The 18,237-nt window shown below is 40.0% G+C and overlaps 3 protein-coding genes across 3 annotated transcripts in view; all 3 read left to right on the top strand.

Moving 5' to 3' along the window:
• The first annotated feature begins 1,797 nt into the window (after positions 1 to 1,797).
• On the top strand, positions 1,798 to 7,064 carry LOC146271430 (thread biopolymer filament subunit gamma). The gene is made up of 9 exons (XM_084708108.1): positions 1,798 to 2,492; positions 2,734 to 2,794; positions 2,905 to 3,000; positions 3,685 to 3,864; positions 4,101 to 4,226; positions 5,155 to 5,375; positions 5,506 to 5,549; positions 6,614 to 6,652; positions 6,917 to 7,064. Exons 1-9 carry the CDS (start codon positions 1,798 to 1,800, stop codon positions 6,970 to 6,972), a joined length of 1,518 nt encoding a protein of 505 aa, XP_084564234.1. The 3' UTR covers positions 6,973 to 7,064.
• Positions 7,065 to 9,590: 2,526 nt separating this feature from the next.
• Positions 9,591 to 11,652, top strand: ccr9a (chemokine (C-C motif) receptor 9a). The gene is made up of 3 exons (XM_084707301.1): positions 9,591 to 9,674; positions 9,852 to 9,892; positions 10,140 to 11,652. Coding segments are annotated over exons 1-3 (1,089 nt in total). The 5' UTR covers positions 9,591 to 9,673; the 3' UTR covers positions 11,187 to 11,652.
• Positions 11,653 to 13,059: 1,407 nt separating this feature from the next.
• The window catches only part of amph (amphiphysin), a 28,081-nt gene continuing 22,903 nt past the window's right edge, over positions 13,060 to 18,237 (top strand). The window contains exon 1 of the mRNA XM_084707474.1: positions 13,060 to 13,151. Coding sequence (XP_084563600.1) covers positions 13,083 to 13,151 — 69 coding nt within the window. The 5' untranslated portion in view covers positions 13,060 to 13,082. The remainder of the gene's footprint in view (positions 13,152 to 18,237) is intronic.

Below are 18,237 nucleotides of genomic sequence, written 5' to 3'. Positions count from 1 at the left end.
GGCCTTCTGGAAAGCAGAAGCTTTTTGTTCCCTGTTGTATTTGTGTTGTTATTGTGTGTGTGTGGCCTGGTTGCTGGGGCTTGGGAGCTCTTTGTTTTTGAATACCAGTTGCATTTTGACTGCCTCAGCACTGAAGCCCTCTCAGGAAAACTCTATGTAGTTCCAGCTTACTAGCTCACCCCATCCACTAGCACCCTCTGGCACAAGGCTTCACCCCACTGTACTAACTACAGTGTGTGTCTAAATATACAGATATTGTCTTTATCTAAAAAAGCGTTCCATCATCATTTTGATTCCAAAGAGAGACTTCCATCATTTCTTTCTTTTTCTGTGCAGTACTGTTTGTTATGACTGCTGGCTGGTTTGTATTGGGATTGTCATGGTGGTAGCTCATCTTGTTTGATAGCAGTTGGTGATTTTATTTTGTTGCTTTCAGCAGGAAGACAACTTTTCTTCAGTAAATGTACCTTGTCATTATTGTAACAGTTGCATAATATCCCGACAGTATCCACAGATACTGATTTGCTAGTGGTAGTGAATGGGAAGAAGTGCAGAACCAACCATGATGGCAAAGGCTAATTAGAGGTTGATTTCAGGCGTCATCATTCAGGCACAAAGTGACTTTCATTAAATCTCATTAATATGTTTATGACCTTCTTCAAGGGTGACTCAAGACATGCTTCCTTGTTTACTAAGCCTTCTTTGAGATCAGTTGACAACGATATGATTGTGTTTTTATCCATACATTAATCTTGATTCAGAAATGGCTCTTATTATCTTAGATATTATCTTCATAAATATAAGCAAGGTCTGACCTGACTTTAGGTCAAAGCAAATCAAACATTGCTTCTGCTAATAGATTATACATTTGAACAGTAATGTGCCAAAAGTGGTCTCTGCTATTAGATAAATAAGTATGTCATTCTGCCCCTTTACATTCAATCACCTGTCTAGGATGGGCAGACTCCCTGCTTTATTAGTGGTGAGGTTCTTATCTATTACCTGTCATATGCAGCAGCTGGATGCCTTCAAGACCAGACAAGGCTTTTTGTGAATTCTAGCTTTTATAAGCGTCAAACTTAAGGCACTGATGGCGTGCCAATTACTCCACTGAACATCTGCTGTAGTATCAGTTTAATCTAAGGCATTCAGTTACTCTGACAACGAGCATTGAGATAAAATACTGCACAGAACTGAGTTCAACTCACACAACAATTGCATTAACTCAATTACCTGTTGAGTAATGTCATGTAGTTGATCTGCAATGATATTTTGAAAACCAACATCAGTTTAGCAACAAGAACACATGTAAGTACAGTTTGCAGGAGAGCACGTTTTAAGTGTTGTACTGTCTTATTATTACTTTTTTTTAAATATATAATAAACTTAGCTTACTTTATTGAGAAATTACTTTTCCCTTGCTCTTAAGATCTATTAGATCTTATGGCTACTGTTGTAAAAAAAAATATGGAATGAGAAGATTAACCTAAAAGACTGAGGTACAACTAATCTTATGTGAAGACTTAAGAGATGCAGAACCTTGTATGACCTTGATGGAATCAAGCAAGCACAGTAAATCTCAATAGCTGTTAGGCAGAGTGGTGCAAATACACTCTTGACAGCAAATAGTGGCGTCAACCCCATTCCTTTACTCTCCTCCCACTTTCTGTCTTACTCTCTTCTTGCTCTGCTCTATAAAAACAGACTCCAGACTCGTTAGTTGAATTCTGCACTCCAGCTCTCACTGGCTTTCTGTCTCAGATTATTGTGCAACTGTAGTCTTTAGCTTCTCAAAACATGTCTTACTCCTCAAGAATGTCGAGTGGTGGTGGGCTGGGCCTCTCTAGTAGACTGGGAGGCAGTGGGGCTAGGCTGGGGTTGGGTTTGGGAGGAGGTGGAGGAGCAGGAGGCTTTGGAATGGGATTGGGCTTGGGAGGAGGACTTGGGATGGGGCTGGGAGAAGGACTTGGGATGGGACTGGGAGCTGGGATGGGACTGGGAGCTGGGATGGGGTCAGGGTTTGGCTTGGGTGCGGGATCTGGGGGCGGGCTAGGATTTGGGGGTGCTCTTGCTAGTGGTGGTGGTGGTGGAGCGCTGATGGCCAGCCCCGCTTTTGCCATGGGCCGCACTATGGCCTCAGGAGGAATCAGCGCTGGTTCCGCACTGGCCATAGGGCCTGCTTTGGGCCCCACCTTGGCCCCTGTGCTGACACGGGCAGCTGAGAAGCACACCTTATCTGGGCTGAATGAGCGCTTCTCCTCGTACATGGCCAAAGTGAAGGCCCTCCAGCAAGAGAATACTTATTTGGAAGCCAGGCTGTCCCAACTGACCGGGGGTACTGATATGGGGCCGGAGGCCTCCATAACCACGACAGAGTGCGAGACACAACTCAGCGAGTACCGCATCACCCTAGAGGGCCTCACCCTCGACACCGTCAAACTGGAGATTGAGCTGGACAACATCCGTGGAACAGCCCATGAGCTCAAAGCCAAGTAAGTGTACATTTCAGTGCCATGCTACACCCAATGTGAGCAATTGCATTCATGCAATTCTATGAAAAAAAACACCAGGGAATGCATTCTTTAAATTAATATAACTCTCAACAAGTGAACTGCAGTATAACAAGTTTATCTGTACACAGGCATACAGGTTGTACAGTAAACAAGTTGGCCCAAAATGTACATGATTACAGAAATATAAACAGAAATATAGAAAGTTTACTGACGTTTGCAGATTTGACTTCGAACAAGGTGTGAAATTCCAGCTTGAATCGGACATTGCTGCCATGAAGAAGGTAAAATCCGGAACCATTAGATTGCAAAGGAAATATTAATAATTCAATACATCTGAATGTGAATGGTTAGACATGATGTTTGAATGCTTATGCTGCTATTGCTTCTTAAGGACGTAGAGGTAGCATCAGACCTACGCATTGATTTGGATGCCAAGTACAGCAGCTTGAAGAACGACCTCGAGTTTGTCACCAAGACACAGGATGAGGTACAGCTAAACGCACCCCTTATATGACCCTGAGAAGGTTAGATAAACACAATGGCTGGGTTTCCCAGATTTGTTAAAAAGCTCTTAACGCTAAGAGCTTCTTAAGAGCGTTCTAAGAGCGTTCTAGAGCGCTCTTCGAACGTTCTTAAGAAGTTTTTAGCGTTAAGAGCTTCTTAACAAATCTGGGAAACCCGGCCAATATTAGTACAGAAGATGCAAGGTTTATTAAACTATATATATTCAAAGCGAGCCTATGATAAAACACATAGATAAGTGAATGTGGCACCACACCATGTATTAGTATATGTTGTTATTATTATTATTTACTCCTTTGTAACTACAAGTAAAGGTGTGGGGAAGGATCTGCTTGTCTCGGTATTAAAGTCAAATGCAGTCAGCCACTTGCAGTACACATACGCCAGATGTCACTGTTTTTCAGAACAGGTTCTCCGTGTATCAGCCACAATGTTTTGATTTGCATTGCTTTAAGATATCTCAATTCCCCTCTCCATCTCCCTCTTTAATGAGGTAAAATAAATAAGAATTTAAAGGATCAACATGAAAAATGTATGATTTCAAGCTATAAATACTTCAAGCTGATGTTGATAATAGCATCACCTAGCCTCATCCAAAGACTGCCATTTGTCCATATTCTATTCATATCGACTACCTGTGTCAACACAGGAATTGTCCACTCTACAGTCCAAACTGGGGACTACAGCCATGAACACGTCTGTGTCCATGATTGAGGTGGACACAGGCAAGTCCTTCGACATCTCCTCGGCTCTCAACAAGATAAGGATGGAGTATGAGAAGTCTGTGCATCAACATCGGGAGGAAGCCGACGCATACTACAAGCTGAAGGTATGGCGTGGACACTACTACTGAACATCCTCTTTCCTTCTGGTCAAGTCAGGTGAACTACACTCACCATTCACAATGCTCTGTAGATCATTATAGATTTTACATGACACAAGTATTTGAAACAAACGTTTCAAAGTCCTTTTAAGTATCATAATTATAATTCCACATTAAGACCACAAAGTATGTGTTCTGTGAATGGTCATTGTATTGAACACTGTTACACTGACACATTACAGATGGATGAGATGCATGCTGTTAATGCCAAGAGTTCTGAGGCCATCTCCTCCACTAAACTGGAGATTTCTGGGTCCAGGAAAGAATTGCAGGCTCTTAGTTTAGAACTTCAAGGCCTGGTCTCTGCTGTGAGTAAACCTTCCATTTCATACCTTCATATATCATACACCAACAACCAGGCTTATGCTTGATACTATATTTGCAAAGGGTCTATGTCAGGCCCATTCATACTAAACAGATTACATTACCATATTGTTACAAAAGAGCAAGACCGTGACATTTTGACATAATTAATAGTAGACAAGTACATCCATGCTGTTATGATATTAATAACGGCACACAAGTATGACTAAAAGCAGTATTTGGGAAAAGATTTGAACTCTGATCTTGCCACTAAATTAAGTCATTTTAGTATGTGTTTTTAAATTAGTGCTAAAGAGCTGTTACATGGAGCCAAATCCACTGTCTTATCATTTCAGAAACAAATTGCGTGAACAGATTTGTTAGCAAGGCCTTTGACAACTGTTCAACATCACATCTCAAAGTTATGCAGTTACAGGAATTAACTGCTTTGACCCCAATTTCCAGCGCAAGCCAGCTTATCAATGTATGTTTAAATAAATCACAACAGGAAGTCACCAACCAACTAAAACGGAAGTGGTGAATGATTTGAAAGTACCTATCATTCAAGATGGCATGGCTGCTACAAAGTTGTTCTTCCACACGAGCAGTGTACACTTTTTTGTACAATAGTTACACTTAATTTTCATGTAGAGCTGCTTCAAAATACAGTTTTCAATAGGTACCATTTGTACCATTTAAGGTGAGGTAAATGGTGGCTTCTATTCTTCAAATATGTTTAGATACTGAATACTAAATGGTGGAGTAGTGTAGGTTACAACCCAAGCTAATTGTTCAACCCTGCCCATCCCTCATTTGATCATTAGATGTGTATCCACCCCCAAAATACAGTAGTTCGACCAAGAATCTTTGTTTTCTCGTGTGGGTCTCACAATCCTCCACTTGTTCCTCTCTCTTCCCCATCACTGTCATCAGAATGTGTCCCTAGAGCAGAGCTTAGCAGAAGCCCAGGCTCAGTCCAGCGTGGGCATGGCTGAGTACCAGGCTCAAATCGTCAGCCTAACATCAGCCATTGAAGTGGCTAAATCAGACCTCCACAAGCAGATCTTGGCTTACCAAGAGCTTCTGGATGTCAAGCTTGCTCTCGATGTGGAGATCTCTACATACAGAAAGCTGCTTGAAGGAGATGACCTCAAGTAAGTGTAACCAATAGCATTATTATTTCATAGCAAAATTCCATTAGCTTTAGAGCTAGAGATGACATGCATAGCATGGCTTGTTATGTTGCTTGATGCAAATTTAATTTAATAATCCTCCTCTCCCCAGATTGCCTGACACTGCCTTCACAGAAACCTCTTACACTTTCTCAGGTAGGATAAATTCAACCATTACCCTTCTCATTGTTTTATTTTGAAATGTGTTTGCTGAGCTAAGGGAGCGTTTGAAAAGTAAAGCCACTGAACACATAGTAACTGCCACAACCTTCAAATTATCAGGGTTTGTTAAATTAGGTGTAATTACCCTTTAATGCTGTAGGGTAGAGAAGATACTATATTTTCCACAGTGAAGCACACTACAAGGGGAGGATTTAATCTATAACTTGATCTACACTCAAGTGCTCTGTACACTGTGCTATATCCTCCACCCCTTTGTCCATCCCATAAAAGGTCAACCCCTCTAAGAGCAATCAGCCAAGAAACTTCTGGATTAGGAAATATGTTTTGAAAGCACAACTGAACTTATTACACTGAGTACTGAAGCCTGATATTTTTCTTGAGGAAAAGCATGCAAACATAGCTTTGCTGTTTTGTTTGTGAACTTTCTAACACAAAAGGATGTAGTTTGTCCATTTATTCTCTCACTGAGAGATGCTATTCAAAACATGCTTTAAAGGACTGTGTAGAGCAAATAAGAAAAAGTTGCTGAAGCCATCTCCCCTTAAACCTATGGGAGGATGTTTGCAAGTTAGATACAAATATCATGTACAGATATTATATTCCTCAAGTAAACAGTCTGCCAGAAGCTTGAATCAATCCTTCTTGATACACTGTCAAGTCAAAAGCCCTGGGGGAGTGGAGAGGGTGGATGGAACCTTCATTCACCTGCACATTCCCATCTCTGCAGGCTGGGACGCTTTGCACTCCAGTACCCCCCAGGGCTCCCTTTTATCCCCTTCCCCTGAGCACAGTGGGCCTAGATACGCCCTTAAAGGCAAGTTCACACTAGAACTGGTCTGAAAAGGGATTCCATTGCTCTTCTGAACATGCTCATTGAAGACCGCTTAATATGCTCATTGAAGACTCAGGAACTCACCACCGGATAATCATTCTACCCAACACACAAATTGTATACACGTTTGAGGCAAAACTAAAGAGCACTAGCTTTTTCTCGGTCTCTCTCTTATTTTGTACATATCCCTTTTATCTCTGTTTAGCTGCAGGTGGGAGTATCCAGGTCAAAGAGATTGTTACAGGTTAGACCTTCCGTTTGTAATTGTTCATAATTGTCCATATTTAGAGGCGGTTTGTTCTGCTTGTTAAGCTCCATGTTAAATGATGATGAGGACTGTAACTGTAAATGTACGTCAGTATCAAAATAACCTTGCTGCCAGCATAAGGTTAGAACAGTACCAAAGGCACATAAGCTCATTACATATTCCAAGCTAAAAGTGATTTCACTCATGTATCAAACCTAACTTCTAATGTTTTATTTCTTTTTCTCCTCTGTAAAACCTTAGAACATACGGAGACATCAGTTATTTCTGAATCAGCGGATGAATCAGAATCCAACTGATCTTCTCTGGGTTCCCTGGATGCTAGGTCTTCCTTCAGCCTAACCCATCAGCTTTCTGTAGAAAAAGCTCCTGTACCAAATAAAAACGTATCATGAACCGTTAAATGATTTTCTTGACTTAATTAGCCAACAAATGATAATGAGATATTTTGTAATTTTTTATGCTGTTTTATTTGAATAGATGAAAATGTCTTACTTATGAACCACTAAAGATACATGGTATTTTGTTATTAATTGGGCATTAAATTCTACATTACTTTAGGATATGTAGCTAAGGAATAGGATTAGTAATATAAGAAACCTTAAGAGTAAAAATAATTAGTAGTTCAGGAAGTAAACAAAGAAAGTTTGTTCCATCTCTAACAGGGTTGTTTTTGTGGTTTGAGCTTCTCATGCAATGCTTCATGAAAGGTACACCGCACAATGTTCAACAGCATAGACAGACAAAGTAAGTTCTTTTTTTCCACATCAATTCCCACCCCCCACCCCCCCTTAACTGCACAAAAAAAAAATCTGTCACGCAATCCTCTTGTCACATCTGTTGTCACCTGATAACATGACCAACATATGAAACACAAGATTTCCTTTCTGTTTATCTTGCATCAGGTCAGAGCTGGAATCAACTTCATAACATATATACGATTCTATATACACACATAACATACTGTAAATGTACAGACCCTAATATATGCTGAAAGTGAAGTGCGGTGAAAGTATAGTGCAGTGGTTTTGTGTCTCATGTTTGGGATACTGCTATAATGTTTTTAATGAGTTTGCTCTTCCTTTATGTTAAAAGAACTTACAGGATTGTCATAGTACAAATGTTGACCTATTAAAAGAAAGAACATGTGCAAGTTCTCGTGTCAGCATGTGCAGCACGCTGCCAACAACACTTTTGACCACAAAGTGCCTGGTTGGTTATCTGGTTGGTCTGAAAGTACATTCTGTGACTTTGGCCTCCAAACACCTAACCATATTGTGGACTGGTAGTTGATTAGATAGGACACATATTTTTTTAAACCTATAGACCTTTTAGAAATTCTGATCTTGTTGTTTTAGCAAAACAATTACTGGTAATAAATAAAGCCAACATTGTATTTCATTTACAGTCCATCCTAAACCATGTGGCTAACAAACATTGATTTACATTTACATTTATTCATTTAGCAGACGCTTTTATCCAAAGCGAACATACAATGACAACTGATTTTAAATGTTGCAAAATGTGTTTTCACATGGGCTTTACAATGACAACTGATTTTAAATGTTGCAAAATGTGTTTTCACATGAGCTTTACACAACTTCCTGAGAGACAGATGCAGATGGCGTGACAAGTTGTTTTTGTGTCTGATGGTCTTCCGCCTTTTTTTGTCTCTTGTCCAAAGTCACGTGAAAAAGGTGTCAACTTTCACAACTATAGCTTTCACAGAGAGATGGGATTTCTGTATTGTTTCTGTATGGTTATTATTACATTTATTAATGTCCCTTTACGTAGTACAAGAGTTTAAAAGTATTAGAGTTAAACTTCTTGTCCTTGTGAAGAGAACCACATTGTGGGTTACAGTACAAATAACAATAACATGAAAAACTACAGACCCTCTGTCTGGTAAAACCATCTGTGCAAGGTTACGCGAAGAACACAAAGGGAAAGTGAGAAAAAGTAAAATGAAAATAAAATAGAACAGTTTTAGCTGTTCTAAACAACTTGGCACAGTGTACACTTAACTCTACATCTTATTTCAGAAAAAAAAATGCTTAACTATCTTATTACCAGAAGGACAAGGTTCAATTACCTTTGAGAAATCTAAAATATGCCCTGAGACAAGAAAATACTGTATACATTCTTCTGCAGCACATTAAAGACTAGTTAAGGCAAGCACAGAGATATAATACAGAGCCCTAATATGATTTTTAGATGATATCAGCTATGCAGTTTGTCATCTGTCGCTGCTAGCTTTGTTAGTGCTACAACGCTTCTGGCCCTGTGGCATCTGCACACAGGGCCAGAAGCACCAGCAGGCTAGCCAGAGGCTGGCTGGTTGGGCAAACTGCACCTTCTAATATGTTTTCTTTTGCATGCACATAGTGAGTAGCGAAAGTTGTCAAACTGGCTGATGCAACATCTCTTAATTTCATGGCCCACATGTGTCTAGGTGGGAGGAGCCTATGTGTTTATGTTGTAGTGCTTGCATGTGCCACAGAAATACATATTATACAGAAACATTCATTAAATACACATTTGTCTATAAAAGACGTAATTCATACACCTGTGTATGCATGTACATACTGTAGTATGTAACCTAATATGGCAACCTGTCGACATTAAAGTTCAGTTATCTGACATGAAAACGCCAGACTACCTGTAAAAACCCTAGTCTTAGCTGACTCCAGGAGATTCATAGTGGGAACAAAGTTGCCCCCAGTCTTGCTAGAAATCAGTAAAGCACCCTGAGGAGTAAGACCTCATTCAATTTAAATACACATCTACTTTGCAAGTTTAAGAGAAAAAAGGAAACTTGATTCTGAAACTTCGCACTGTTTCTGCTTTGACTGTCGATTTACGTCACTGTGGTTTTTTCTGAAGCCTTCAAAAGCTTGTGCAAAGCCTGACAGTAGCCAGACAACAACAAGGTGATCAAGAGGCAATGGAATAGCTCTTCATATTTACTCTTTCAATTTTGCTCTCAAAAGCAGAGAAAGCAGTAAGTATCCGGTTGCTTTGACTTGGTTTTTCCTTTTAATACCAAATTAGCTCTCAAAAAAACTTTCCGCTACTTTTGTTTGTATTTACGTGCTTGTTTCCAATGCATTGTCCTTCTAAAAACACAACCGATCATAAACATGGTGCAAATTTTGAAATGTTCTTCCCTTTTTTGCAGTGACAACTTCTAGTATGGGCACTCCAGCAGCAGATAGGGAGGTATTTACATCCACTATTCATAATATTTGCACTGAATGTTTGTCATGTTAGTGTCAATATAGGCACTTCATAATTACATAATTACCTTTCAATACGGCTTTATTTAACTACCCCATACATTGTTTTCAAATAGATGTATTAAATACAACTTTTTTCATGTAATACCAGACACATTAACAAAGCAAATATTTCATTACTTAAACCAGCAAACTGGTAATATCCACCCTCTTGTTGTCTTGAATCACAGAATTACTACGACTCCATCACCCCATCAGCAGATGATTATGAATATGACTTTATGTGCGACAAATTTTCTGTAAGGGAGTTCCGTGGGTATTACGAGCCCCCCCTCTACTGGACCATTGTCATTTTGGGCGGACTGGGCAACCTGACAGTGATTTGGATCTACCTCCATTTTCGTCAGCGTCTCAAGACTATGACGGATATGTACCTTCTTAATCTGGCAGTGGCCGACCTCCTTTTCCTGGGAACTCTGCCTTTCTGGGCCTCAGAGGCCACCCAGGGCTGGGGCTTTGGGGCCGGCCTCTGCAAGGTCACCTCTGCATTCTACAAGATCAACCTATTCAGCAGCATGTTCCTGCTCACCTGCATCAGCATTGACCGTTATGTGGTCATTGTCCTGCCCACCTGGGCACAGAACTCTAAGACGGAGCGGCTTATGTACAGCAAGATGGTGTGTGCCTTTGTATGGCTGTTGGCTGTGGCACTGGCCATTCCTGAGTTCATCTTTGCAACCTCCAAACATCAGGACGGCAGCTATTACTGCACCATGGTTTATGAAGACAACAAAGGCAACCAGACCAAGATTGTGGTTCTGGTGCTGCAGATCTGCATGGGATTCTGCCTGCCTTTCCTGATCATGATCCTTTGTTACGCCCAGATCATCCGCACTCTGCTTAAAACCAGAAACTTCCAAAAACACAAAGCCTTACGTGTCATTCTTGTGGTGGTGGCTGTGTTTGTCCTCTCCCAGCTGCCTTACAACAGCGTGCTGGTGGTGGAAGCCACTCAAGCGACCAACATCACCTTGACCAACTGTGAGGCAGCAAAGCAATTTGACATGGCAGGCCAAATGATGAAGAGCCTAGCATACACCCATGCTTGCCTTAACCCATTCTTGTATGCCTTTGTTGGGGTACGGTTCCGCAGGGACGTGATCAAACTTTTCCAGTCATACTGCTGCTGCTGGCCCACCAAGCTCATTAAAAAAGGAGGACACATGCGTTCCTCGGTCATGTCGGACACAGACACAACTCAGGCGCTCTCCTTATGAAGGGGAACCATGCGTAAACCTATGGCAAGTAGCAAGACTCTGTATCCCTCCTGCTGCAGAAAGGAAGATTACACAGTTGAAGTAGCCCAGCTGGGTTTAAGAGGCAGAGTCTGAAAATAGGGCTCCTCTTAGTGTTCCAAACTGATGTATATGTCAAATACAAAGGCTTGTGATTGACTTACAGTATGTTGTACAAAACACACTCTCCTCTTCTGAACTTTGATACAATATGGACTACAGGGAGATTTGTGAAGCTATGTTGTGAAGCCATAATACTTCTTTCTGTTTGAACACTGATTGTATAGCTGCTGAGGCAAAATCATGTATATTTGGTGTTTATTGAGATGTGCCATTTACGTGTGCTTTTTCTTGCCTTTTAGGAGGTTTTACTGTTAAGTGTTTATCTATTTGGAATTTTGTTCTCGCTTAAAGCCCTGTAAATAAAAAGGCATGTTTTTTTCCTTTCTTTCTTTCTTTCTTACTTTTTTTTAAACACCACAACAGATGGCATCCTGGTGTATCACTTTCAAACTGTACATTTACATTTAGCAGATGCTCTTAACCAGAGCAACTTACAGAAAGTACAGGGACATTCCCCCGAGGCAAGTAGGGTGAAGTACCTTGCCGAAGGACACAACGTCAGTTGGCACGGCCGGGAATCGATCTGGTAACCTTGATTACTAGCCCGGTGCCATAAACGCTCAGTCATCTGACTCCCTGTAGAAACTATAAGCCAAGTATTACTCTTCAAATAATATTTTAGTAACTAAGTAACAGCATAAATTTGACCCGATAGTGTAGATCCCTGAATGATATAATACATTTTTATTTATTCAACATTAATAACAAGTCTTCTCAGTATATATAAATAATCTATGATAACCAGTCAAGCCCCCAAAGCCCAAGCCCCTCTGCGACACCTTTAATAAATGGCGAGGAAAACCTTTTGTAATCCCTGTACACACCTGATACCTTCTTCGACAGGACATGTAATGAAAAATGTGATTAAGCTAGAGATTTGCCTGATGAATATTTACGTACAGTAGTTACTTCCATTAGCTTTACGTTACTTTCTTTATATCATTTTTTAAAATATATTTTAAACAAACTGCCAATATGAGGACATGATCGCTAACATTGTGTGTACCAGCAATTTGGAACTATTTGCTACATTTTAGCTCCCTCATTACGCCACCCAGTGGACTAATGTGGTTCCAGGTTCAGGTCTCAAACGCCTTTTCCGTTTCAATAGGTAACAATTATAGATGGTTTGCTTAATTCAAATTAAAATAGGGACTCCTGTGGAACTACCATAGAATAGCAATTGTGGTTGTGAAGAGAAATATAATATTGTTCTCATGACCTTGAAAATAGTTTGAGAATTCAAACTTTCTGTGGCCTCTTGCATTTCCACAAGAAACTTGTGTTGCAAAGCCTGCAAAGGGCTTATGTAGCAGAATGTTTTGATGTAGTAGAACTTAACCACTTAGTGCCACTTACATTAAAATACACAATATGTATGAGTCACAAAGTAGGAGGTTAATTCTAGTTTGGCCCAAGAAGTGTTACTAATTGCACAAGGTTGAAAATAAGAGAGCAACATTCACAGTCATCAATTAAAATATCTGCGAGCTACAAAGCTGTTATATATTTTTCAGTTCCCTTTATTAATGTGCTAGAAAGGACCCTTTTATCAATATCATATTAGTGTGTACATTAGTCATTAGTTATTAATAAATAACAATTGATGTATCATTCATTGAAGTAAAAATAAATACTACAGTGAATATGTAGGCTGTAGCTTTAAGAATGTATCCTCCCCCCTCTTTCTGTCCGTCATAATTTATCTCGCCTGGGTGCTAAAGCGTCGCTGATCCCATTTCAGTACCAGCAGCCATGGCCGAAATTAAGACGGGAATTTTTGCAAAAAACGTCCAAAAACGGCTAAGTCGGGCACAGGAAAAGGTAAAACCGTTAACATATGACTCACCCATACGATGTTTTAATGGGTTTTGATTTTCTTGTCGTTTTTGAAGCGCACTGAACCGTTTATCCTCGAGGAGCTGTCCACAGGATGTTCTGGGTATACGGGTTGCTGGCAGGTGTGGGATAGATGTAGAAAACTGTAATCGGTGTAAGACTTAAGTGCACTGTTTAGAAAATATGTATCTTACTTTTGACCTTTTTGAGGATTTCCCCTAATTTCATCACGATTTTGATTGCATTGGCTGGTTGTTGTAATGTCGCAAATGAAACCATATCTCCTACTGCCATTTCAAAGCGAGTATTCCTAATTTCTCAGCAAAACGACTATATATTCTCTATCCGTTTGGGATTTTTGACAGTGTGATGCTTGTCTAACAAATAATTCAATACATCTTCGGATAACGTCGCATGTGCATAACAATGTCATAGCCTATCCAAGGCTAGGCTGCACGTCGAATTTATTCTTTCTGTGCGGGCGGTGTCTATGGCTTCTACCATTTCGACTTGTTCCTAGTCTTTTTTTCACGGCTTTTCCTCTGCATCCAGGGCTAAATAAATACCATTACTTGACATGTTGGGTTAAATAAGTGTTTTTTCTGCAAGGTCAAGGGGAGGGGAGATGGGGGATGCCCTCATCTCTGCAGCATTTACGATAGCGGGGGTAACCTTACTAGAGCTCAACGACTTGTTTTCGTGGCTGTGGCGTATTACGCTTGGGTTCGCGGGTCTGTAGGCTACTGTTGTAGAGATAATACATCTGTCAATCCTTGTAATTTAAAACGTGTTATTTGTAGGGCCTAAATTGCTCGTATTGGTTGAATCCTCACAGAAAAGCAAATACAAGAGAAAAGGCCAGAGCAGGGTTTCACTGCAGATGGAAGCATACTTACAGTAGGCCATAAGTCACATACTGTATGCTAATTCGTTTTATGAAAATAACATTTGTTTTTTGTTTGGCCCAAGTTGCTGTCTGTTGGTTTGCATTCAGCTCTGTGGTAGCCTACTGGACATGTGCTTAAAAGTAGGAACCATTAGTGTACTAAAAGCTTACAGGCACATAGCCTACAGTATATAGGCTAAATTGTGGATAGCATAATGTAACTAATACAAACCACAGTATTTAAACATATATTGTTTAACCTCCTTAAGGTTTATCTTACATTGTTTAATGGCTAAATGAAGCGGTGTGCCCTGTGAACCTATAAACAGAACAGAGCATTCCCCCTAAGTTCCCTTTGAATCACGCACACACAAAAACACATACACACTGCTAGCCAGAGTAAGAGGATTGTATTTCTTTTAATATCCCCTAGTGCCAAACGGATCCACTGTGCTATAGGCTAGTGTTGCACTGAAGAGGTGCACACCTAATTTGAATGGCATTGGCTCCATTGTGCTCAAATTTGTTTTACACACAGGAAACATATGTTCCAGACTTTTTTTTTAGTCTTAAATGTTACCGTGTTCTTTATACCTACATGTTTCAGTTCCATTCTTCCTGCCATCCCCAAAGAGTGATTTCACAAAAGCTGGATGACCCACAGTGTATGTAGGCATAAGAACTAGTGTGCTGTCCATGGTGCTGAAACCCAATGCTTCTGTGCTAATACCATGTGCAGTCTCTCCCTGTCTTGGTATGTTGTGTAAATTTAATGGTGTCATTATATTTAGCTGAACTTTTAGCCTTATCTGCGAGACATTAACCATTCACTCTGAACACTGACTGGGACATGCACCATCTGTTGAGGACAAGAGAGACACCATGAATCAGCCCCTCAATTTACACAGGAAGGGAACAATTACTTATCAAATGTTAGTGTTTTTCTATGGACGGTTTTTAGATATTCCTCTCAATGTACAGGTGGCAGCACATTTCTTTAAGCACAAAATGTCATTGGTGGATTTTATTGATTATGTACTTGATGTCCTCCATTTCAATATAGTTAGGACATGTTCAACCATGAATTTGGATTTTGTGTTGAAAATTAGCTTCAACAAATATTAAGCAAAGAGCAAATCTATTCAATCTATTCGGCAATCCAACATTATCAGACTTATTTTACATGCTCTGCTTTAGTAGGTGTTGACCCAGTTCCACAGGTACAGTATGATGTAGAGGAAGGTTGAATGATAGCAGGATTCCGATTAAGAGTGTAACGCTAAAGAATGTACACATATTTAAAAAAAATTGTATTGTCCTTAATCCCAAAACCATATGGATATACAAATGTATACATTTAAGAAATTTCGTTTTTGAGCAAACTGAGTGAAGGGGCAATGACTCAGAATAGAAGCAGTCTTAGTGTATAGTTACTGTATGAGTACCATGACCTCACAAAGATTTCAGGGTCTCATCACATACCTGTAGTTCTAATCATACTTCAGCTCCCAGTAAACTAACTGTAAAGCTTTACTTAAACTTTAAGCTCTACTTTTGTATGATTTTACAATTTTCCACTTTCATACCCTTAATATGAACTATTTTCTTCAACTTCAGTTCTGGCCTCGTTACTACTGTGTATATACAAAACCTTGCTTTAAATGGCAGAGACTCATTTTGGTATTGGATGAAGTGTGTTAGTACTAACCGCAGTGTGCGCTGTTGAAATCCTGCACTGTGCAATGCACTCTATGCATAATTAACAGTTTGTCAAAGGAGCAACTGAGGCATCACAGTCTAATTGAGTCCTTTCCACACCCACATCTGGAGGGGATATTGAGCTCTACACACAATGTAGCCTATGATGTCTAATTACGATTAGCTAATGGATCCCCTTTAAGGATAGAATTGTCTTTAAGCAATTTTTGGGGTTAGCATTGCTGTTGTGGCTATACTGTAGATGGTATCTGGGTCTGGGTGGACAGTGCTGCGGTAGTGTGTACCTGGCTTAGCCAAGGAATGAATATTAGATAGGGCTATCCATCACTGCTGGATTGCATTTCCTCACGGGTTGTTTTGTCTAAGGTGAAAAGAGAACTTTGAGGACTGTTACAGGTTTGCCACAGTAAGAGTTTGTGTTGTGGTGACTCACTTCAACTGGATGTTAAGGCCATAGCTTTGGTCAGGAAGCTAAAAAACGAACAAACCTGATGTTAACTGTAAATTATTCTACACAGAACTGACTGTGCATTTTTGCTGCCACCCACTTATATTTCGAAATCAGCAAGTTCTCTATTTTTAGTTCTGCATTACACAAACTTCTGTTATGCTGTTAAGAGATTACCAAAAATGCAAATGTACATGCAATGTTCCACAATGAACATTATGTAGGAAACACTTCAATTCTATGGTAGAAATTAAAAGACCCAAACTCCTTCTCAGACTCAAAGTGTATTGAATTTTATCCCAGCTAACACTATTTGTTGCAAATATAACCTTTACCCTAATCCCTAGACCTCAGATGTAATGCCTAATCTTTACCTTAACCTACCCACGTCAGTTGAAAACTGCATTTTAAGCAGTAAAAAAGTATGGTTGTTATTATAGAAAGTGTGCACTTGGTTGCCATTCAAAGACATTAATGGTTAAGTTGGCAATGTAAACCCTGTAATGGCTTTGTACAGGGACAATTGTGGGAATAAATTAAACACCTTTCTAAAGAAGGAGTGCAGGCCTTGGCTTTCTCTTGGTAATTATACAGTGTTCTAAACGTCCGTATCGAAGGGATTTATTGCCTTGGTATTGGTGACCAAGATATACTGTGTAACGGAACTGAGGGGGGCACAGTTTTTAAAAAATGATCCTGGATCTATCCTCAATCACCAAACATCTGTGCACTATCACAACTGAAACCCAAGGAAAGAGTGGGGTGCAGTTTTAGTGCTTTCAACACCTGCAGGATCGTTTTGGAAATGTCTATCTCATGTCTCTAGTTATGAAGCCTACTGCTCTCTCAACACCTAGAGGGAAACCAGGTCCAGGATCTTGGTTTGTATTTTTCATATTGCAAGGAAGAAGTGATGTTGCAGATTACGTTGCTCTAAAAACAGTGGCAAAACTGGTCAATATTACAGTGAGCCCAAATGTACCTCCATTTCTTCTTTTTTTTTTTTTTTTTACAAATATGCTACCCGTATCATTGGCATGGCTCTTCAGAATGTCCTTGAGCTGAAATACTGGTGGCATAGTGGTAAACCAATTCAGACACTTTAAAACTTGAAGTGTAGTCTGTTACTGCAAACTTTAACAGAGTGTCTTTTTAAAACATACCTACAACACATATTTTTTCTATCAATAGTCATTATTCATGGTAAATATCTTATTCAGATTAAGTTTAGTCAACAGTTTTTTCTTTACATGCCTTGCTGTAAGACAACTGCAAACCTGCCGTCAGAGTCTGTGATCTCTTAAGCTGGGGGAGAGGAACATGACACATGGGGAGGAGGATCGCAGGGGAGGGGGACATGGGCAGGATGTTCTAGTCACTGAGTGCCTGCCACTGAGCCCTAGGGGCTGGATCCTGCTGGCCGTGTTTCCCCCGCTCCCCTGTCGAGGCTTCCTTGTCATGTCATTTAGTCTACAAGGGAGAGGGTGGTCTCTCATCTCACTCCAGCTTTGTGAATGACATAGTCCAAATAGACCTGGGTAAAGTACTGTTTGAAGTAACCTTTTAAAGTTACTTTGCAATACATATTAAGATGAATCATTTAGAGGTTTTCTGACACAGACCTGTCATTTTCAGTCCTTTAACATGTACATTGAAGTAATCATATTTCATACTTAGGCTATGTAATGGTTGCATCATTGTAAACTGTCTAAGGTCCTATAACATGGTACCAAAAATCTGCTAAACTCCAACCCTATGTTTAAATAAAGGCCTGTGGGCAAAGCCTATTCTAAAGTCTATCAGATTAAGTGAATGATACAGTAATTAATGGAAAACCGTCAATACCACTGTCAACCAACAAATGTTCTGTTGAAACTATTGTTATCCCCACTGCAGTTATTGGGTTGGGTCTGAGCTGTGGATTTGAATTGAAATCTGGACTTTTGAACGGGCTGCTGATGGGTTGATACAATAGTGGGTCCATAGGTGAATCGTGTACCACTAGTTGGCATCAATAC

This window comes from Hypomesus nipponensis, chromosome 10 (genome assembly GCF_054491055.1).
Source record: "Hypomesus nipponensis isolate SF chromosome 10, ASM5449105v1, whole genome shotgun sequence".
NCBI lineage: Eukaryota > Metazoa > Chordata > Actinopteri > Osmeriformes > Osmeridae > Hypomesus > Hypomesus nipponensis.
The sequence above is the reverse complement of the archived record's forward strand: the minus strand, read 5'-3'. Positions and strand labels throughout refer to the sequence as shown.

Excerpts from the sequence above, each read along its gene's own strand:
- LOC146271430 (XM_084708108.1), top strand. The coding sequence starts at position 1,798 with ATGTCTTACTCCTCAAGAATGTCGAGTGGTGGTGGGCTGGGCCTCTCT. Across the intron at positions 3,865-4,100 it reads ACGCATACTACAAGCTGAAG|ATGGATGAGATGCATGCTGT; the intron begins GTATGGCGTGGA and ends GACACATTACAG. Across the intron at positions 4,227-5,154 it reads TTCAAGGCCTGGTCTCTGCT|AATGTGTCCCTAGAGCAGAG; the intron begins GTGAGTAAACCT and ends CACTGTCATCAG.
- ccr9a (XM_084707301.1), top strand. Across the intron at positions 9,893-10,139 it reads CTCCAGCAGCAGATAGGGAG|AATTACTACGACTCCATCAC; the intron begins GTATTTACATCC and ends CTTGAATCACAG.